The sequence below is a fragment of the Notolabrus celidotus genome, chromosome 15 (assembly GCF_009762535.1).
Source record: "Notolabrus celidotus isolate fNotCel1 chromosome 15, fNotCel1.pri, whole genome shotgun sequence".
In the NCBI taxonomy this organism is placed as follows: Eukaryota; Metazoa; Chordata; class Actinopteri; order Labriformes; family Labridae; genus Notolabrus; species Notolabrus celidotus.
The window spans coordinates 8,444,965-8,468,709 of NC_048286.1; the positions used below are offsets into that span (position 1 = coordinate 8,444,965).

At 40.4% G+C, this 23,745-nt stretch overlaps 1 protein-coding gene across 1 annotated transcript; it reads left to right on the plus strand.

The window, feature by feature from the left end:
• Window positions 1–798: 798 nt before the first annotated feature.
• On the plus strand, window positions 799–23,501 carry gipc2 (GIPC PDZ domain containing family, member 2). Its single transcript, XM_034703340.1, has 6 exons — window positions 799–1,496; window positions 17,736–17,921; window positions 19,553–19,733; window positions 20,133–20,245; window positions 20,685–20,766; window positions 22,134–23,501. Exons 1-6 carry the CDS (start codon window positions 1,221–1,223, stop codon window positions 22,283–22,285), a joined length of 990 nt encoding a protein of 329 aa, XP_034559231.1. The 5' UTR covers window positions 799–1,220; the 3' UTR covers window positions 22,286–23,501.
• The last annotated feature ends 244 nt before the right edge of the window (window positions 23,502–23,745 follow it).

Here is a 23,745-nt window from a genome sequence, read left to right on the forward strand (position 1 = left end):
GGTTCCATTTAAAAGGCATATCAGAAAACAGTCAATCAATAATAACTATAAAATTACATGAATAAATAAGAAGATCTGGACTTATCTTAAAATTGGAGTTTGAGTCTAGATGAGAAGGGAAATGCTGTGGCTTGTTCAGCTCAGTAATAGCAGCAGGAACAAAGCTTGTTTTGTACCGCTTTGTCCTGCACCTTGGGACTAAAAACCGTCATCCAGAGTGAAGGAGCTGAAACTCGTTGTGCAAATGGTGTGAGGCATCATTTAAAATAGAGGTCGCTATCCGCTGTACCTGTTTACTGTACAGGGATGCTGGTATTGCCTGTTTTACATAGCTGAAATGTAAGACAAAAAAACATTGATTCGATATTTATAATCCAGTAATATTAACTGATATGATGAAACAGGCCATTTAAAGACAGTTTTATGAATATACTTTTAGTAATTGATAGTATATTTTAATGCTTTTACTTTTACAGAAGGAAAACTTTGAATACAGGTTCTAAAAAAGTTTAGATTACTTTTTCCACTACCCTTGTTCTTGACTCTTTTATTATTCACCTGGTTGCCTGCTTGACTCAACCACCTCTTTAATTCTGAAGTGGAACTTGATTAGAGACAACAGAACACTGTTCTCTGAGGCCCTGTACATGCAGCCATTAATTTAAAAATGAGTGACATAAATCCACTTTTCATTTAGTATACATCATCATTTTCTCATGTAGGCCTACTGACTCTCTAAGCAAATAATTAAAAATGCCAGCGTAATTGTTTTAAAGGTATGACTCCCCGTTGATGGAGCACAGGTGCACTGGGTCTGATCCTCCCTCAGCGCTCAGCTCGGGTTCACCCCACTGCGCCTGCGTCCCGCAGCACGCGAGACAAACAGAGTGGCTATTGTTAGCCAGCAGGTTGTGTCAGAGTTGATCCCGCAGCCTGCTCACCACCTACCTGTTGAATATTCACACCATAGATTTACAAGCGAGGGTCGAGTCACTGTCGAGGAACTAAAGTCCAATCTGAACTACTGGCAGGTGAGCACAGTAAAGTGTTGACGGAGAGGAGGAAGGAAGACATCGAGGAAAGGTTTGAGGAAACGAGGAAGTAAATAAGGACGAGTCGACCGCTGGGCTTGGAACTCATCAGGTTGGTTACTTCAATGTTCTAGCAGCGGCTCGGACTTTTCACTTTCCACGTCGAAAAACGAAACAAGACGAAACAAAATGCCTCTGGGACCATGGAGGAAGAAAAAACAGTCGACGAAGGAGCATTTAGTGGAGAACGAGGAGGTCGGTGGTGGACACGCAGGTGCCGGGAGCCTGGCTAAATCTGCCGTGAACGGAGCGGGGCTCCCGCCTCCACCTGCCAACCTGCGGCCCAAACTGGTCTTCCACACGCAGCTGGCTCACGGAAGTCCCACAGGCAGGATCGAGGGATTCACCAACGTGAAGGAGTTGTATGGGAAAATAGCAGAAGCGTTTAATATAAGTCCACCTGAGGTAAGAGCTCACCTGTTGTTGAAGGAGGAAAGAAGTGATTTGGGGTGTGTTCAAGTGTTGAAACTGGATTTTACAATAAGTCATGAAGTATTCTCATTGATGCCCTTTTTTCTTCATATTTACCAAAAGCTTCACTACACCAACTTCACATGTATAAACTCATTCATTTTAAGGTTATAGTGATGGCACAAAGAACCTCAAAAATGTCTGGCTAAGGCCCCTGTCCCTTCCAACATATCAGTGGGTTGTCAGCAGTTCTAGTCATTATTACATTTGCCCTTTAAACCTCTCAGGTGGTTTCCTTCAGGGCCCCGAAAAGATCAATCTATCAGGTATTTGTCAAGAAAATCTAAGATTACACAGAAGTCAAAGTGATGAATGCAGCTTTGTGTAGTTGAACTTTGATTACCCCCTCCCCTGCATTATTAAACAAAATCAGCTTATTGCCAAGGTGTGTGTACACGTTCAAGAAATGTGTCCCAGGATTTTCATTGCCTCAGTGGGGTCTGACAAAACCGACAAAGTGAGCATGAGTATAAGTTTAGAATGACAGTATAATGATAGATTTTATTTATATAGCACTTTAAATGAATTTCATTTAAGATCTTAGATTAATTGTATGTCTTTTAAAAGGGGTCTGAGCCCTCAAACTGTAAATCACTGGATTACATCTTAAAGTATGGCTTAATACAAGCTGCAACTAAGTAAGTTACAATAGTTAAATGCTATTTTCTCCTCAATTTCATCAAAATTGTTGCAATTTAAAAAAATCTGTTTCAGAGGCCCTGTTTTCTGGGAAATTCATACTTTTATTTTGTAAACTAGATCAGTTTAGCTGATGATACCTAAATAATACTGTTACAAGCACATTTTCAGTACTTTAATATGTAGCAGATTAAGTATACCTGGTGGTAATGCCTCTCTTATCAAAGTAAAGAATCTTTAAATCTTCCTCCACACATGGGAGGTAAATACTTGCGGTAAAAGTTGAAGTAAACAGTTTTATAAGCAGCTTTTCTCAGAGATTAGCCGTGTGCTGGCCATTAAACGTCAACTTTGATTGTCTCGTGTCGATGCTAGTTGGTGTGTGTAAAGGCACGCCCTGCCAACTCTCTACCAGCCTGCATACCTTCAATCCAGGATTAGGAGAGCTCTGTGACTTATCTTCATTGGATACCAACAAATTACTTTCACCTTTAGGCCCATCTGGCATCACCAAGAGCAAAGTGTGCATGTTTGCGAGCAACAGTTTCTGTGTCCTCCTCTCAGCCCAGACTGCTTAAGCTTGTCTTTTCAAAGGAAAGTGTGAGTGGCATGTTTGTCTTTTGTCAGTCTGAATATGACTAGATAGGCCGGCGGGGCAGCCTGTTATCAGCCTGGAGTGCTGTAAGAGCTGGAGACAGATACTTCCTTTCCTTCCTGGAGCACAGTCATTCAACAAGTGTAATTTATGAAAAGGAATTTGAGTCAGAAGCGTTGGCGCTGATTGAAGCACACAATACACGACTTCAAATATCACAAATATGTGATGGGCGAAGGGCTGCTTTCCTCAAAATAACCACTCTCTCACTAATTTGATTACAGAAAAACAACTTAAATGAGGCTCAATCCTGCAGGGTTTTAATCTCTGAAACACCAGCCAATCTGGTGGGTATTAGTCTCATCACGTCTATCAATTACAAGCAGGACTGTTCTGTATCTGTCTAGACTTGTTTCAGTAGAGAAACCGCCTCACAGCTTAAGTTAAAGAGATTTGGGATTTTAGCTGATTTTTAGCAGTGCGCATTGGCTGACCTGATTCTAACCTCTGTTTTTGAAGCATATTGATTTTATATCAGCTTTTGTAGTTCAGTTCTGTAGTAGATCTTGACCTCTGACACCCTTGTAGGAAGGGCAATAGAGGATCAGTTCCACTGGGATCAATAAAGAATCACATCAGTGTTAATTTGTTGTAGTTGCCACTCCATGAGGAAACATACCCCGCTGTAATAATGCCTAAAAGCTTCCAGGTGGGTAGCAAAAGTAAAATCGCAGCGCATCAGTCTGTTCTGTTCAGCAGTTATGTCATATGAGTTTTCTTTGATGTGGGTACAGCTGACGATCCTGGCCTTTCCACAAGTGTTTCACAGATCCTAACACAAAGAGAGAGACAGACGCAGACAGAGAGTTAGGCAGAGGAGAGAAGAGACTCAAACATAGTGATGTTCGTTGTTAGACTCCACCATTTTTTTTTTGCCACAGGAAGCCCCTCACGTCCGGCTCAGTGGGCATAGCCTCAAATCTAAACAGATAACACAACCCAGCTACTGCCAGACAAAGTCCCAGAGGACCCAGCAGAGCGGCTCTGCCCAGGGCCTCCTCCCTCCATAAACACCAGCAGACCTCACTGTGACGGAGGTGCCCGTGTTGACTGATCGTGACGTGTGTCTCACAGGACAAAAGATATCAGCTTAGATTAAAGTCATGTTATCTCCGGACATAACACAGCTTTTCCTGGATAAACAAAGAAGTGTTATCTTTAATGGATACCTGAAATTAGAGGTTGGTACTGGGGTTAATAAAGCAACGTTTACTCGTTACTACGTTAACATTTATATGAACCCTATTTTTCTTAAATCTGCAGACATGAAGAGGAACGTGTAATTGTATTTCTTTCATTATTCTTTGCACCATTATTACACAACACATAGACTGAGAGGACTTTGGATCTATTGAGTGTTATTCTGTGGAAAATTTCCTGCTTACTGTTATTGTAGTGTGTACAAATAACAACGCCTGTTTCTATATAGAACATCAAACTCCTTTTTCATGTGTCAGAAAACAATTCTATTCTTGATCTGTTGGTAAATGTAACAGTGGGCAGAGTGTCAAGAGCAAAGAAGTTTTAGATCATCATCATCATCATCATCATCATTATCATCACTAGCAGGTTCCTGCAACATGAAAACAAGTGTTCCAATCCTCTGATATGAATGTATTAGACCTGTACCAGATCAATAGTGTGTTTAGTACCTTACTTTGAGGAAAGAAGCATTTTCTCGTCTGCTTGTCTTTTTTTAAATTTTTTTATTGAAGAACTATTTTCAGAAATCTTTTTTTTTTTATGTTGCAAGAAAATAATGTTTCCAAACATTACACTAGCACACTTATAAAACATCTAAAATACCTGATAAGTGAACAAAGAAGCAAAGTTTAGAATCGTTGCAAGTAATGAAAGCCAACTTGAGATGCTTGGTTTTAACTGTAGACTGTATAAATAATGGACGTAGTATCCATGATGTCACCCATCTGTTTCTGAAGCGTTGTTTTGAGGCCAATCATCGGCGGGAGCCATATTGGAAATGCTGAAGTCAACCTAACGTCTGTTGAGCTAGTATGAGGTAAAGAGGCGGGCTTTGAGTCTCCTAGCCAACAGCTACAGTGTTCCCGTCTGTCAATCAAGTCAGCTGTACCTCTCATAATGGAAAACTCATAATCTCAATATCTTCGAAATTGCGGCGTTATGAAAAATTCACCCCCCGTACAGTATGTGCCAATGGAGAAAATGAGCTATCCAGACTACACTCGTCTTTTGTACCAGACTACATGTTTATTTCTGCTGTAAAGATTGTCTATTTTGAATTGGTGTGTATGTGGTTTCCGGTACTTCCGGAGCCAGCCTCAAGCGGACACTTGATGAACTTCAGTTTTTAACACTTCCACATTGGCTTCAATTCTCGCAGCTGGAAGTTGCTTCTTGGTTTTAACTCAAGTATAGACTTGAATCATTTATGGCTACTATAGTAAAAGTAATATTGCTTTTAATATATGTACATACCAAAGCAGCTCACAAACAGAAGTATATACAAAAGAATAATTCTACAAAGCAAAGACTCCCATACCTGTTTCATTTTGGTGTATCCCAGAGTGAATTGTTGCTGCTTCTCTATTTCGTATGCCACAGTGCCACATGCTCCATACATGCATGCCAAATACTATGTGTAAGAAATAGATTAATGTCCTGCACTTACTTTTACTTAGTAGTAAGAAAGCCAGTGTAGTGGCTGTTTGACTTTACAAAATACAAAACTCAAATCAAAACCGGCCAAGGGGCACGGGGAGAGTGGATCGTACACGGGGTCCAAAGATTGCCATTGTCCAAACAAGTTTGCAGTTTTCTTTGGTGGTTTATTGAACAACAAAAAAAGCTTTTTTCAAATAATACATAGAGTCTTTGTGCTCTCACATCTCCTGGTAAAAAACCATTCACCTTCACAGGTTGCCCACCAAACCTATCTGACCCGCAAATCTATATACACGTCACGCGGTGCAAAACTATCAACCTATAAAAGTGAGTAACGACATATATTAATAACACCTAAAGCATCAAACTTAATCCTATAATTACCTTCAATGAAATAACAACAAATTAATTGATTAAAGCCAGCATGCTGTTCTAAACCACAATCCTACGTGCTGAAGGAGATTGTCACATTCATTTGTGAGCTCAGTGAACGGTGTTTTAATGAACATTTAAAAAAAATGTTTTTACTGCGACCTTCAGTGACAAGACAAGTTTATTCATCTAGCACATTTCAACAACGAGTCGATCAAGCAAGAAGGTCTCTAAGTTCAGCGCATGATGTTCTGAAAAAGCAACATTTTGTCCTCTCTTTCTGAGTGTTTAACACCCTGAAAGCAGCTTTTCCATAACACCTTGATGCAGTTATCATTTCTGGTGTACAAAGTACTGTCTGTTGCATTTTGATTTAATCCTAGTATCAGATTTAATAAATACACAGCTGCAATGATAAACTAACTAAGGAAGTGTCTACTTAGAAGATTTAAGATTCCTGCAATGAAAACACAAATTATTAACACCCACCGAACACGGATCACCAAACTGTAGATGTGGCTGTTTGCAGACGAGCTGCCCTGTGACTCTAAGGTTACCTGAGTTCATGTCTGAGCCTGATATACATTATGCAATGAAAAATCCTGTGTCGTCTTTGTACTTTTTTCTCCTCACAGTGTGGAGTCTCTCCCTCAGTGGACCTCACAGGCATGTCTGGATTCAGTTCGGTCATCTATTGTACCTTTTAATTACACAATCCTCAAGTTTCATTGAAGCTCTGAGTCGAATTCTTTATTTAGGAGGCAGAACTTGTGGTGAGGAATTTGTCTGAGAGGAATAACTTGCATCTGAAACATAATTACAGCAAATTAAAGTACAGTACAGTGACACATAAATCAAGCTGACTTAAGCTGCATTCCCACCGAAGGAACTTTCCCGAGGAATAATGACTTTTTGAATTGCTGACTACGTTTCTGCCTCAGGGACCAGGTTTTAGATTTAATCTCAGAGACTTACCCTCAATAAGTACAGGTACTTTCAGGATAGACTGAACATTTCTTCTTGGTTGAGTACTTGCAGCATGTAGAAAGCTGGATATTTTTGGATAGATATTTTGCCATATCATTTATAAATAAACAACACACTCATAAATAATAGAGCCAGTTTCATTCAGTACCAGTATACTCAGTATTTAGGGTTGGCGAGAGTGCATGGAGTATAATAAGAAAAAATCCTAAAGCTAAATCACCGGTGCGCCGTTAAGAAGCTAAAATGTGACATGGGTGTAACCTCTGATACTATGGACCAAGGGCATGGGGGAAAATAATTAGAGTGGATCCCAGGAAACATATTCGAGATCCTAAGGAACTTTTGCAGGATCTCAGTAACTTTTTTTAGCTTCTGTTTTTCTGGGAGCTCGGTTGCAAACTTATCGAAAAATGTGAGACTTTTGAACAACTCAGCAGACTGGTTTGCCTAATTCTCACTGGCCTCTTTTCGACCTTTGTGAAAAATGCAGACAACAACAGGCTGGACGATCCTTTAAGTCCCTTTCAAAATAAGTTCCTGGTAATAAAAGTCCCTTTTCTTTTGGTGGAAACACAGCTTTAGTTATCCTCAGTGTTATCTCAGTCAGGAAGAGTGGCTGAAATAGAGATGGCATGGGTGTAACCTCTGAAACTATGCAATAAAGGCAGGGTGGGACAAAATTAGAGTTGATCCCAAGAAGTGTATTCAAGATTCTGAGAAACTTTTGCAGGACCTCAGGAACTTTTTTGAGCCTATATTCTTTTGGGACTTTGGTTGTAAAGTTCTCTAAAAATGTGACTTTGAACAACACAATCAACAGACCGGTTTCCAAAAATTCACTGGCCTCCTTTTTGACCTTTGTGGAAAATGCGAACAACAACAGACAGGAGGAACCTTTTAGTTCCTTTCAAAATAAGTTCCTGGTGATAAAAGTCCCTGTTCTTTTTTGTGGAAACATAACATTAATTCTCCCCTGTGTTGTCTCAGCCAGGAAGAATGGCTGAAATAGAGATGGCATGGGTTAGACATCTGAAACTATGGACTAAAGCCAGGAGGGAACAAAATTAGAGTTGAACCCAAGAAGTTTATTCAAGATCCTGAGGAACTTTTGCAGGATCTCAGGAACTTTTTTAGCCTATATTCTTTTGGGAGTTTTGTTTCAAAGTTGACTAAAAATGTGACTTTGAACAACCCAGCAGACTGGTTTGTCAAAAACTCACTAGACTCCTTTTTGACCTTTTTGGAAAATGCGGACAACAAAAGACAGGAGGAACCTTTTTGCCCCTTTCAAAATAAGTTACTGGTAATAAAAGTACCTGTTCTTTTTGATGGAAACACAACATTAATTCTCCTCTGTGTTATCTCAGCCAGGAAGAATGGCTGAAATAGAGATGACATGGGTGTGACATCTGAAACTATGGACTAAAGGCAGGGTGGGACAAAATTAGAGTTGATCCCAAGAAACGTAATCAAGATCCCAAGGAACTTTTGCAGGATCTCAGGAACTTTTTTTAGCCTATATTCTTTTTTTCCTTGTCTGAAAATGTGTGACTTTTAACAACTCAGCAGACTGGTTTGCCAAATACTCACTGGCCTCTTTTTGACCTTCATGGAAATTGCAGACAACAACAGGCTAGAGGAAAATGTTAGTCCCTTTCAAAATAAGCTACTGGTAATAAAAGTCTCTGTTCTTTTTGATGGAAACACAGCTTTAGTTATCCTCAGTGTTATCTCAGCCAGGAAGAATGGCTGAGATAGAGATGGCATGGGTTTAAAATCTGAAACAATGGACTAAAAGCAGGGGGGAACAAAATTAGAGTTGATCCCAAGAAGTGTATTCAATATCCCAAGGAACTTTTGCAGGATCTCAGGAAACTTTTTTTAGCTTATATTTTTCTGGGAGCTCGGTTGCAAACTTATCGAAAAATGTGAGACTTTTGAACAACTCAGCAGACTGGTTTGCCTAATTCTCACTGGCCTCTTTTTGAACTTTGTGGAAAATGCAGACAACACACTGGATAAACCTTTCAAAATAAGTTCCTGGTAATAAAAGTCCCTGTTCTTTTTGGTGGAAACGCATCACTAGTTCCTGCTCCTCTGTATTATCTCAGCCAGGAAGGCATGAATGTAATACTCCTCCTTCTTTATGAATAATGTCATTTTTTTATGTGCTCACTCTGCTCAGTCCAAAGTCTGCCTGTTGGCCCTACAGCTGTAGAGCTTAAGGTGTGGCTCTGTGCCTTTTGTCCACCTGTTGCTCCAGGTGCGCTCCCTGTTCATAGGAAAACATATTTGCCTTCGGTTTGAATATCTGGGCTGCGGTCGTGTCACAGAACCACATATCTTGTTGTTGTCTAGCTGGTAGTCATACTTTCATGTTTGCAGAGGGATTATGTGGAACAAAATATCAAGCTTGAGTGTATTTAGATGACCTAAACTTTGGGAAACTCTGTTATATACCACACACCTAGGAAGAAGTAACATATACGTGACAGTTTTATTGTATAATAAAGCTTTAGCTATTTAATTTTTGTTGAGTTGACACCTTTCAGTGAGGTCTTCTCTCTCCTGTCGTGATAAAAACATGACTCTGCATATGGGAGCCATAAATCCACGCTGTACTCAGGTCTGAAACACCCAGTTCAGAGTGATAAGCATGTGACGTCACTTCTGGGGCGGAGCAAATTAACGTCATTATGTTGGTAGATTTCTCACAATATACACGCCCTGTCTCTATAATAGCAACGCCTCTACAATATAATGATATCCAGTTCAGCAGCTCTCTCTATTCTACCTGTGCAGCCCTTATATTAGTCACCTAGTGGTGGTGTTCAAAGGGCTGAAAAGCCCCTTTTATGTGTAGCTCATGATGAAGGCTGCACAATATGGAAAATATAGTGATCATATTGAAAGATGATCAGAAATATGGGATTAATACGTTTGCATCATAGTTTATATTGTCACTAACAATCTTTTGAAATCCTGAGGATTCGGCTGATTCATTGGGACCCAGCCCAGCTAACAGGTTTTCTTGCACCTGTAAAACAAAAGCATGCCTAAAACACCCACAATTATAACGTAGTGTTGCTTTGTCACACATTTACTATCATTAAAAAGCAATTTGGACTGATTTCGTAACCCTTTCTTCTACCTTTATGTACCCTTTAAAGCTTAGCTGTTAAATCTTTCTGAGAGCTTTTGTGACAAATTGGTCAGTCCTGATTTTCAAACAAGGATTAACAAAGAAATGTTCCCTGTGACTACAACCTTTCTGATTTTGCTCAGTTTAGTTTTGTAGATCACGATTGTTTCGTTATTGAGTAATCCGTCAATCATATTCTGCAACCAACAGATTTATTTTTGCAGTCTGTAAAATGTTTAAAAGTCATCTGTGAAGTCCTCGGGGGGGAAAGTGATTTTAGAAGACATGAAGCGTTTTCCATCCCATCTCTTTCAAGTACAAGATGAGTGGGAGTTATTTGCATGAGAAGTGGGCTGATTTTGCTTATGTGTCTTCTTTTGTCTTCATTATAATCTTCAGTGTTATTTTTGAACTCTAGAAATCATCAGAACCAAACTCTGTATTACATTAATATAGAAAACAGGACCGATTATATTATATTAGTGCTAAATCACACGTTATCCTTCCACATGTTCCCAGTGAACCTGCGATCCATTGTTATTGCTTTATTCACATGTGGCACACTAATCAGCATTCCCTTTGTGACGGTGTGAACACAGCACGATATAAATGTGGAGCTGAGAGTAATAAGTGTGTGTGAAGCTGCAGGAATAAAAGCCCAGGTGTGTGTGTGTGTGTGTGTGTGTGACTGGACTGGATCTGTTTTAATGGGGGTTTAAGTGGTTGTTTACCATCAGGGATGTAGAGGAAAGCGTTGTCATGGCACCGCATCTTGTGAAACAACACTTGTGTCTCTGAGGATGGATGTGACAGCGGAGTCTAAACAACCACAGTTGAAAAGAGCGAACCAGGACGTGTTATTTGTGGTGATTCTTCCAAAGGGAGTTTGATCCCTGGTTGTTGCATGGCCTCTCTTTAGATATTTTCTGCACAGCTTAAGTCAGTGCATTATTCAGGTAACACATACACACAGTTTGTAACTTATGGCTTAATCACAGTGATGTCATTTTCCTTGATGCAGCTGTAGAAAGATTAGCAGTTCAGGAAAGGGTGGGCCAGTGTTGCAGTGAAACCACTACAGTATAAAGCGACTGTATTTCTGGATTCTTGAAGTAATCATTTAATCCATCACATTCTAACACAAGCTCACACTGGGGTATAAGTTCAAGTAGTTTATGCTTAGGTGGGTAGCCATCCTTACATGACCATACCATGGTAACTTCTCATTTAGGATAGAAGCATAGACAAGAGCATGCAACCTTTCTTCCAAGCATGGGAACTCCATTGGCCAAAAACAGGAATCAGATTCAGATTCAGAGAACTTTATTGTTTCCAGATGGGCTATTTAATTTGCAATGTACTAAATTGAATCCACTTCTTCATATGATCTATGCATAAACTGCATTTGTTGTAAACCTCAACAATGAGCTTGAATCTTTTTCAGTCTTAATCGCATACTTACAGTATACTTTAAACAAAAGGAAAGTAAAGGCCACCAATCTGGAGACATTGGAAGATCATTTCCAATGTTTGGAGGCTGCTTTTTCACATGTACAAACCATAGAATGTATAAATAATGGATGTAGTATCCGTGACGTCACCCATCTGTTTCTGAAGTGCTGTTTTGAGGCCAATCGTCGGCGGGAGCCATATTGGAAATGATGAAGTCAATCAAACTTCCGTCGAGCTAGTGTGAGGTAAAGAGGCGGGCTTTGAGCCTCCTCGCTAACAGCTACAGTGTTCCCGTCTGTCAATCAAGTCAGCTGTGCCTCTCATAATGGAAGACTCGGAATCTTAACATCTTTGAAAATGCCGCATTATGAAAAAAATCACCCCCCGCACAGTGTGTGCAGATCGAAAAATTAGCTGTCCAGACTACACTCGTTTTTTGTACCAGACTGTAAACATGTTTATTTCTGCTGTAAAGATTGTCTATTTTGAATTGGTGTGTATGTGGTTTCTGGTACCTCGCGGAGCCAGCCTCAAGTGGACACTTGATGAACTTCAGTTTTTAACACTTCCGCATGGGCTTCAATTCTCGCAGCCAGAGGTTGCCGCTCGGTACAAACAAAGTATCACAATCCAATGATAGGACTTCACTTACTTCACAACTTTCTGATGTGATCTTTACTGTCATGCTACATCATAATATCATACACCTACAGAGCGCTTTAAAAACAGAGCCATCAAACATTCTGCTGGAGGTTTTCCTTTGCTTTGTTTATTGCACTGGTTTCCTTAGTTTATCTGTAACATATACCTCATATTATACAGGGATTGTGTTTCTTCACTTCTTGTTTATATTCCCTGTGAATTGTTGCATCTGATAATGGCTCAAGTCATGAATAACAGTGGGTTCACATCAGCTCAGCATCGACTTATTAAATCAAATCTTCGTCAGGCTCATTGTAGACAGCCTTTTCTGATAAGCTCTGTTTCTCTGAGCCAAACACTTACAAAACAACTTTCACTCATGTTTCTACAGACTCTCATGTCCGCAGTTAGGTAAATGATTACACCGGCGGTAATGCTGATGAATGTGCTATCCTGTTTAACACTGGGCCACGCCACAAAACACACAGCTTACATCAGCATTCCCTGTTAACTACTCAAAACACAACACACAGTTATTATTATTATTATAAGACAGGAGATGGTGAAACATTTAGTATTATTAAACCCCTGAGTAACTCTTCTCCTCAAGCTATTATATCCTCTGCCTAATCTTTCCAACTCTGCCTTCTGTCGTCTAAGGATCTGTCGAGGAGGCTCTAAATGGACGGGGCTTCAGTTGCCAAAGAAACAGGTTTCTCGAGCTCTTTGTCAACATTGTTTCAGTGCAGGACATAATTTAGAGGGAGACGTAATTAACGGCTGTATTCATGTATCCTTGACTTTCTTGACGGGAGAAAGGATGTCTGTGGAGAATATGTAGGTGGAGGTTTCTGAGATTCAGTGGACTTGAATCATTATACAACCCTGATTCAAAAGATTTGGGAGGCTGTGTAACACAGATTTAGATGGTTTGCAAATCATACACATACTTAATGATAATGGGGCAAAGACATGTCAAAGGTTGAAACTGATGCATGTTATCGCTCTTTGAAAAATATTCTCATTGTGAATTTAATGCCAGAAACATGTTTAAGAAAAGTGAGGACAGGTACAACAAAACACTGCTAATAAAACCCCCTGAATGGACATCTCCCAACTAACAAGGTTCATTTGCCACAGGTTAGTAACATGACTAGGTATTAAAGGGGCTTTCCAGAGAGACTCCAGCACAAAGAGGTTCAGCACTCTGTGAGAGACTTCATGAGCACTAGTTCAATTTCAGAATAATGTTCCTCGGCGTAAAATTGCAAAAGAAATTGTGGATTTCATCAGCAGCAGTTCATATCATTAAAAGATTCAGAGTACTGGACAAATCTCTGTACAAAAGGCCCAAACTAATACTGGATGGTTGAGATCTTTAGGCCTTCAGATGGCACTGCATGAAAAGAAGACATAACTCTATAGTGGAAGTCACTGCATGGGCTCAAAATCACTCGCAAAAACTATCGTCTGTCAACACAGTCTATCGCTGCATCCATAAATTAAGGTTATAACTGCACCATGCAAAGAGGAAACCATGTATCAACATGATCTGGCAACACATTTCAGAAAAGTGAGGACAGGTACAACAAGACACTGCTAATACAAACCCATGAATGAACATCTCCCAGCTAACAAGGTTCATTTGCCACAGGTTAGTAACATGACTCTGTATTAAAAGGGCTTTCCAGAGAGACTTCAGCACAAAGAGGTTCAGCACTCTGAGAGACTGCGTGAGCACTAGCTCAATTTCAGAATGATGTACCAAAGCGTAAAATTACAAATAATGTGCTGATTTCATCAGCAGCAGTTCATAATGTCTTTAAAAGATTCAGAGAATCTGGACAAATCTCTGAAGGCCAAAAAACAATACTGGATGGCTGTGATCTTTTGCCCTCAGATGGCACTGCATGAAAAAAGACATGACTCTGAAGTGGAAGTCACTGCATGGGCTCGAAATCACATGCAAAAACTATCGTTTGTAAACACAGTCCATCGCTGCATCCATGAATACAGGTTAAAACTGCACCATGTAAATGGACTTGTACTTATATAGCGCTTTTCTAGTCTGTCTGACTACTCAAAGCGTTTTACACACTACTCGTCACATTCACCCATTCATACCCATTTCCCACATGTAATTCCCCCACACTCTCCTACTTTCCTACACTATCCTCTGTCCTCTCCTCTATAAAATAAAAGTGTAAAAGCCCCAAAAATATAAGTTGGAAAAAAAAATACATCTTTTGTGATGTGGACATGATGGTAACTCTTTAATTCATTGCTGTGTAGAACATTCACAAAGAAAAACATCATAGTTATTTTGTTAGCTCATATGAATCATTTTAAGCTCATGTTCTTCGCCTACTCTCACATGCACACGAGCAAAAGTATTTAGTATAAAATAATGAAGCTCAAGAAGTGCAGACAGGTACACGAGTAAAGGTGCTTAGTTTGATTCCAGCACTTTGTTCTGATGAATAAGGCTGAAGTGAAAGCGTGATGTGATTAATCCAACAATCATCTGCTGAGCTGAGTCAGACAGATCGTGACACATCTCATTATCAGTGCAGTTACTGAACGGCGGGATACACAGTCACCTCATATGTTGAACATTTGGTCTTTGTTTCTGTGAGGTTCACACCACAGAAGTTTAAAGTCCCCCTCTCACTGAGACCGGACTTTACAGTGAACTGGGGATGTCTTGTGTCCATTAGTTTTATTATGAAAGGGAAATATGTGCCATATAAAGAGAAGGGAGGGAGCTTCGTGCCCAGCATGCACTGCTTGGCTGAGGGTGTTGACAGCTGTAAGAACCACAAGTGTTTGTGATAGTGTCTAAACATTACTAATATTATATTAAAATCAATCTGGCCTGGCCTGCAGGAAAATAAATTGATATCTTTTACAAGTTATGTAAAAATAACACATGTGGTGTTGATAAATGTTTATGTTTACAAAGATTCTGAATTTAAGATATAAATAACAACTCTCAGGTTTGAAGAACAGACACAAACTATTAATACTTTTTTTTATTTGAGGGGCGCCGGTGGTCTATGTATGCCCCATGTACAGAGACTATAGTCCTTGTCGCAGCGGTTGCTGGTTCGACACCCAGTCTCTACCATTTATCTGCTGCATGTCTTCCCCCACTCTCTAATCCACACATTTCCTGTCCCTCCTCAGATGTCCTATCAATTAAAAAAGGCGAAAAAGCTCAAAAAATTTTTTTTTTAAATGATTTAAAAATTAAATTTAAAATATTTTAAAAAATGACTTCTATTTGTAATTTAACATTTTTGATAAAAAATCTAAAGCATAATAATCATTCATCATGAAAATGATGGGTTCACAATAAATTGCAATTTATCATGACCACAATTTATGCAGTTGTATTAAATACAATGCAAAAGCCTGATTTTATTGTAATAAATACACCAATAATAAAGAAAAAGTGTAAACAAATAATGATTTTACAGAATCTGTGTGTATAGATTTTTCATGTTGGATGGAGGCCTGGGTATAACAGACATGCTTTCACACCATTTTTATGGAGTTCAAGCTAGCTATCAGCTTCCCTCAGATTAACTGGTGTCAGTTTAGTGGTAAAAAAAAAATCATCTTTGGGATCCAGGAGAATATTTGGCAACCACAGGTGTTGTGTGAAACATTAAGAACAGCAGATAAACAGAGAAACCCAGATTTATAGCTAATATGCACTCTTTCATTTTTGTTTCCATGTCATTATCCCTTTTATTTAATTATTATTAAATATGTTTTTATTATTAATCACACAGATCATAATACAGGAGCACAACACTGACTGGACATATCACTTCATTGAATAATTTAACTGCACATCTGATATTTGTCTGATATTGTACAGGCCTAATAAAACTCTAACCCCCCTGTCACTAGTGGTGGCACTTCTGTTCAGATGAAGCTCTGTGCTTCTGTAATGAAATGCTGCAGGTAACTCTGCGTTCTTATATGAGCTCCAAACTCATTGAAATCCACTTTTGTGTTTTCAATGATTTTGTGTGAGCTTCTTGTTCCCCCTTAAGAAGCTTTGACCCATGAATCACTCTGTCTGGGGCGATGCTAACAGATTACAGAGCCTCCCTCCTCTATCTTGCCCTTTTCCCGTGCGGTTATCAAGGTTCTGGTAAGTGTGGCGCAGGCTGTAGGAGGTGTAGTATCTGCTGTTGTGAGTCAGGTCGTGGAGAGGAGAGGCAGTCGCTGCGGCGTGTGACGCTGGTCCCTCTACCCCCCCCAGCGGCGTGAACACGCTGCGGCTGTCAGCCCAGCAGGAGGAGAGGAGTGCTGAGAGCTGCCTGCGTCGCACACAAGCAGCTTAATGTAGTCAGCAGCCTTGGTAACCGGGTGTAGGCGTTCGCTGCTGTTCCTCCCACTTGCTCTTGGGTAATGCCCTGGCCTGGGGGGTGGGGAGGAGGTGAGGGAGGGTGTCTGTTATGGAAAAAGAATGGAAGAGAGCCATCAATTGAGCTACAGTACACCCCTCTCTACCTCCTCTTCTACTCCATACTCCCTCTTATTTTGCCCGCTCCTCTAGTGGCCTCCCTCCATTATAATCCCATTCTTTTATAGTCTGGTAACCCACAGCAACGCATGAGGCCTTGTCTGCTAATGTGTGAGCAGTGCCTGTTGATACACAAAGAGAAAAGGCCCAAACAAGGCCGTCCTTCGCTGCCAGAGCCTGATTGGTGCACAAAGGTCATCCTCCTGATGGACCAGTACCAACCAGCCCCGGAAGTCAGCCGCTAAATCCCGGCTTGGTATTTCTTTCCCTTTGGCTCAGTGTTTCTGAAAGCCTCACTAAGAAGCTGATTCCACAATAGATGCAAAAACACGCATGTGGGCATCTCTCTGAGCAAATATAAATGACAGTCGAAGTTATTAATAGCTGCTCTGTCTGTCGAGGTGAGTTAGAGAGGAATAAATGATTCACATCCTCCTGTCTCCTCCTCCTCTTCCTGGGTTTCACCCTCCAGTCTCTGTTTAAAGCGCCATTAAACCAGGCCGCTTGTGTATCGTGTTCCTGCTGATCACATTTCCTTCTCTCTGCGCTGCCAAGACTCGGCAGGCAGCCACAAGGTGTGAGGCCAGATTTAAAAAATCTCTGGCACAGGAGGAAAAGTAATTTCCCCCCTCCCTCTTGTTCTCTCCGTCACAGGCCGGTTTGGAGACCGTTAAGATGCACAGACACATCACACTCTGATGGCACCGCAGGGTTGGAAGAGGACACAGCTGCATAACTTGGCTGCTGCAGGATCTTTCTGATGATGCCTGTGTTTAACATACAGAAGCGGTGCTCTGTCATCTTCTCTCAAACAGTTTTATTATCTGTGAATCTGGCTCAGTCTTCAGGCTGTGACTCAAAACAAGGATTCTGTTTTGATTGTGCTTCAAATATGCAGACATACCTGGGGTTTCCTTCACAGTGAAGCCTCTTTTATCTTCTTTTTCCTCAGAGATGAATAATCAACAGCACGCTGTCACTGCACTGAGTGCTCATTCTGAAACATTTTCACAGTTGATCGTGCGTCTAACAACTTTATGAGCTTTTGTCTTTTTATGTGCACTCTTTAATCCCCTTAAACATGTCTGTGTGTGTGTACAGATCCTGTTCTGCACTCTCAACACCCACAAGATTGACATGGACAAGCTGCTGGGGGGCCAGATCGGCCTAGAGGATTTTATCTTCGCCCACATTAGAGGGATCAAGAAGGAGGTGGAAGTTCACAAAACTGAGGATGCTCTGGGCCTCACCATCACAGACAACGGAGCGGGATACGCTTTCATCAAGGTGAGAAGAAAAATAGGTTTAGTATCTTCATCTTAAACACTTGTTCTTACACTAAGACAGGATACAAATAATGTAGGGTTGATGAAAGGTCTGCAAGACGGGACATTAAACTGCATCTAGAGAGAAAAAGCATTGTCATACTTCACTTTAGCAACATTTGACCTCTTTATACGAGTTAAAAAGTGTCATAAGTTCTGTTGTCTAAATCTATGAAGACCACAGAAGTGATTAAAAACATTTTTAGAAAGTAAAAATTTGCTTCGTCTTGTTTATGTCCCTTTCTGGGCGCAACATTAGACAGTATGACCTTTTGAGAGTTAGAATAGATGCAAACTGAAAACTGTGTTCATTGGTTTTACAGTCCACAAAGAAATTCCAATTACGTTTAGCTTTATGCGGCCAAATGTGGGTCAAAGTATTGGGATAACTGCGTATGCATATTTCTCCCATAAATTGGTGCAACTAACATTCATTTTCAGTCTAATTCTGTGGATCAATTTTCCAGTTAATTAATTAATAACTGATTTTATATGCATTGAAAAATAGAGACAACTTCCTGTCAGAGGTTTTCTTATTTTGTCTGATCAAGAAGGAGCATTGATATTTGATTTGCAATATCAGCTAAGGCAGAAAAACATTCAGAATATAAAAGTCCCCTTACAAAGTGATAATATTTGCAGTTTCCCAGAAGATTGGACAAAGTGTCATTGATACATTTCTGACACAAGTGATACGAGTGATTCTCACTCCTGTGAGCTTCTGAACAGGTGAAGCGTTCGCTGCTTCAGAGGAGCCCTCAGATCACACAACAGCAGCTGGTGAATAAGCCGCCATATTCAAAGTATTTGTGCAAAGCTGCTTTCATAATGGGAAAAAATAATAACTCCACCTCGTGTGTGTGTTTTCTCTGCTGATGCAGACGGGTCTAATGAGCTTATTCGTTCTCGCTCTTCTTTCTCCAGCAAAACAAAGTGCTCATGTGTGCCATCATGTGACACCCAATCAGCACTGCATCCAGACTGCCTGGTGGTGCTTATGACACACTGAGACCCTTAGAGTCAGTGGTGTGATGCTGGCGGGTCATGTGAAGTGTTAAAGAAGTGGCCAGTATTTATTTATTTAATCATTCACATTTAACCTTTCAGTGTCTGGAGAGTTAACACACTCCCTCAACTTGAAGCTCTAGAAGGCGTAGTTCAGCTTAATGTTGCTGTTCTATCACATCTAGACTTCTGTTTAAGCTTCTTATGTCACAATTTGTTGGTTCATGGAGTGAAATTTGAATATTTACAAATAAAGCTTTGCGTGATTTATTCAAAACAACAGTTACCCCAATAGATATTATGTTTAGGCTGCACTGTGGAGCGGGGAAGTCAGGATTATTATTAAAATATACAAAAACTCACTTTATTAAACGTATTTATTGTTTACACGCCTTTACAGCTCATTTATTTGCATCACAAATATTTGTGTCCTTTAAAGAAAGCCTTGGAAGTCTGGAAAAGATAAACCTTTATACACCTTTTGGTTTGTTGTCTCATCTTTTTCTCCTTGTCTCGAAAACCCTTCTATCAAACCTCTGTTTGTCATCCACCTCACGTAATTTCCCGTCTTTTAATTCTCTTTGGCAGCGCATCAAAGAGGGCAGCGTGGTGGACGGAGTGAAGGTCATCTGTGTGGGCGACCACGTGGAGTGCATTAACGGGCGTAACATCGTGGGGACGCGGCATTATGAGGTGGCCCGCATGCTGAAAGAGCTGCCCAGAGACAAGTCCTTCACCCTCAAGCTGGTGGAGCCCATGAAAGCCTTCGGTGAGTAAGAAACAGAAGAATAAGTGTAGGTGATGTAAACACATCAGCATCGACGCATTACATAACTGACCCACTCTGAAAGGACGACACGTTCACCTTCAGGTTCGGCCGATGACAGAGACACGTTTGCTGCAGTGTTTCTCAGCATGTGGACCCGGACAGCAGGGATTTAACAGCATCATTTGCATAAGAAGAACATTAAAATTCATGCTCTTTAAAGAGGTCAAATCAAACCCTTTTCTTTTAGGACGACTAATGGCTTCTGCAAACCATGACTCGTCATTTTTACTGCTCACGTGTTATACAGAGATAAAAAAAATGTTGGTTTGGTAAATGAACGAGTACATTTAGTCACAGGACCTTGACTTTCTGTAACGTGGTTTCCCTTCTGATTGGCAGAAATGCTTGAGCCCAGGTCAAAGGGTGCCAAACCAGCCGGTGACACCAAGATCACTAACGGGAGGGGGACTCTGAGACTCCGTTCCAAGGGCCCGGCTACTGTAGAGGACGAGGTAAGTTTCATCACTTATAATAACATGGTTAAGACAAAATCAGGGAAATACTGGATTCTTTCCTGTCTCATTGACAGTTAATACTAAGATGGTCTGGTTTTCCCTTTTTAAACAGAACTGCTCACTCACTATGAAACTTGCTTGTCTCTTTGTCACTCATGATATAATTTTAATCTCTATTGAGGATACACACAGATGACAAACAAAAATAACTCGCACAAAATAAAGAGCATAATCCCTACATGCCTGCATCCTCAAATAACTCACAATGTTTTATCTCCCCCCTGTATCCCCCCTGAAATTTGGAAAAAAGAACCACTGTCAGAATATTATCCTGAACTGCAGCACCTCAGGGAGTGTTGCGCAAGAGTAAAGTACAGTGAAATACAATAAAACTAAGAAAGTGGATCTCTAAAACAGAGATGTTTGTGTTTTCTAGCCAACGGAGTTTGAGGAGAAGGCTGTGCAGAAAGTGGATGACCTCCTGGAGAGCTACATGGGCATCAGAGACACTGAACTTGGTGAGTTAAAATTCCGGTATCAGTGCTGCACTGCACTATGATTTTCCTTCAGATGTTGTCATACTTTGGGTTACATAACGCTACCTACAAAATAAATAAATACTGTACATGTCTTTAAATGTTGTATTTATGTTCCTTTTTCATTGTAGAACACAACTTAATTTGTTGTGCAACCCTGCTTTGATTGATTGCTAATATATCAAGCAATCTTAATTTACATAGCACCAAATCACACTCACATTATTTACAAAGACTCAACATAAAGACAGAATAAGACCCAGTCCCCTCTTACAGAAAGGACTCAGTCTGATCTCATCTTAATCCACCATGAGCAGAGCACTTTGCAGCATTCAGCAAGTTACAGTGGCAAGGACAAACTTCCTTTAACAGACAGAAACCTCCAGCAGGACCAGACTCATGTTAGACACACATCTGCTGAGACCGAGTTGGAGAGAGGGATAGAAGGAGATGAAGAGAGAGATGATAGTTGTGAGACGGATAGTAGTAGTTGTAGCAGTCTGGCACGTCTACAGCAGCAGGCCAGAGGAATCGACGAGACGAGGGAGCTCAGGAACTTCATAAAGTTCTATGATTAGTGACTTTTATGAGACAGAAAGACTTAAAGTAAGTGATTGGCGGACTCCAGAATTTCAGTTTCATGCTGCAGACAGGACTCAGTCTGATCTCATCTTAATCCACCATGAGCAGGGCACTTTGCAGCATTTGGACAAATTTAAACTTTCTTTAACAGGCAGAAACCTCGAGCAGGACCAGACTCATGTTAGACAGACATCTGCCTTGATTGAGTTGAGTTTTGAAAGAAAAATAGAGGGCTTTTGGATTTTAGTTTCTTTTTTATGTCAGAGGTGAAAGGTAGTTTTATGTTGAGTGGCATTTTAACATTATCAGTCAGTTTCATATTCAGTTTCAGTCAAAAGCTCTGGCCTCAGTAAGCCCTCTCAGTGACCTCAGTCTGTTATGTTAATCCATGATTTAGTCACATAGCATTCCCTTCACAAACACTGTGAGAAAATATGTCAACACAGTGGCTGTAAGTCATTAGGAAGCAAACCTCAGTCCTCCTTAGAGTGAGGCGACTAATAAGTGCGACTAATACTGAGAGTGGGTTAAATGCATATACTTAATCCTCCTACAGGGATCAACAGAGAATAACTTCACAAAAAAACAAAAGGGATTTAATCATTCCAACCTCTGTAGCCAGCAGAGCATGTGATTGTGGTGCTGTGATGATTAGGATATCATCATAGAGGGTAGACTGAAGACATCTGCTAAATCCTCCTTCTCTCAGAGGGTCACTAGTTTAATGAAAAGCCTCTCAATGAAGTCTCCTGCTGTTCCCTCTCCAGCTGCTACCATGGTCGAGGTCGGCCGTGACAAGAAGAACCCAGATGAATTCGCCATGGCGTTAGACGAGACCCTCGGAGACTTCGCCTTTCCCGATGAGTTCGTATTTGACGTCTGGGGGGCCATCGGAGACGCAAAGCAGGGAAGATTTTGAGTTGGCCTCTGACTCCCTCATCCCAAAACTACACACACACACACACTCCTCTACTTCCCCCTCATCTCACCTCTTCTTATTCTCGAAAGCAAACTGGACAGTATGAGTGAATTAATTCTTTTTCAGTGTGGCTTTACTCTGTGTGAAAGGTGAGGAATGTCTTAAGCATCAAATTCACTCGCTGTGGTTTACAGAAGGAATCTAAAATGTCAGCGTTTCAGTGTAATCGCATAAAGACGTCCATGAAACGTGGAATGCAGTTTTCAACACGGACCTGTCTCCTGCAACCTCAGAGTTTGAGGATTGATCCCAGATGTTGTTTAAACCTTTTGTACGCCCCCGTTGAGACGAGATTGTGCGATCTTAGGAGCTCTTGATGCCGGTTGACTGTCAGAACAGAGTCTACACGGCTCTATTTACTCTAGTAATGAAATGTTTTCTGCACATCTCAATTATAAAACAATCACTCCGTTTGAATCTCACTTTATAGCTGTGTCATTTTAAATATACAGATGTATCACACAGCTTTTTATAGTTTTTTATATGTGAAGTGTTGCTGATTCTACAACAGCAACATGGTGTAATTAGTGTAATTATAGTGATTGTAGCAATATATCTCATTCTTTTTCTTTCCCTCTGAACTTTTGAAATGACCTGAGTGAAAACATTGTTGTCACTTTACTTTGTCATTTTCTCTGTGCCCTTAAACATCTCAGCTTGAGCCTTTTGTCCTTCTGTCAGCGACAGATCATCCCAGAGAACATTTTTCTTTAAATGCCTTTAGACAAGTTTGAGGACAAGAGCATTCCTTTTAGTTACTCCTGTTGTTAAAGTCTGTAAACACTGTAAACCTGTCATTACTTCAGGCTTATTTAGAGATATATGCTTTTCTTTCTGTAATTTATTACGTTACGAAAAATCAAATGCTGTAACAGATTTTTTACACTAAGTGGCCGAGTGAGAGACACATCTTTCCTAAAGAAGCCGTTTCACAGGCTGCGTCTGGAATGGGATCATTTGCAATCCAATGTCTTAAATGAATGCATGCACATTGATGTAACTGCACTATTTAAATCACTGTCAAACTGCATTTAAATAGTGACCTGATTCTTATCATGTACTGAAGCTGGCTGTTTGCAGCCGTTTCATATTGTTTGACAAACCATAAGGGATCACTATTGTTGAATAGACAATAAAATTTGATATACTGTTATTACAGCTGTGTCATGATCAATGGAGGCTCACAACCAAGCGGCAAACTCGGGTCTCAAAATATGAAGCCCATGCGGAAGTGTTATGAACTGCAGTTTATCAAGTGTCTGCTTGAGGCTGGCTGCAGAAACACCGGAAACCACATAGACATCAATTAAAAAAAGACGATCTCTGCAGCATTAATAAACATGTTTACATCCTGGTTCGAAAAACAGCTTGGGTCTACGTAGCTAATCTTTTTATCAGCA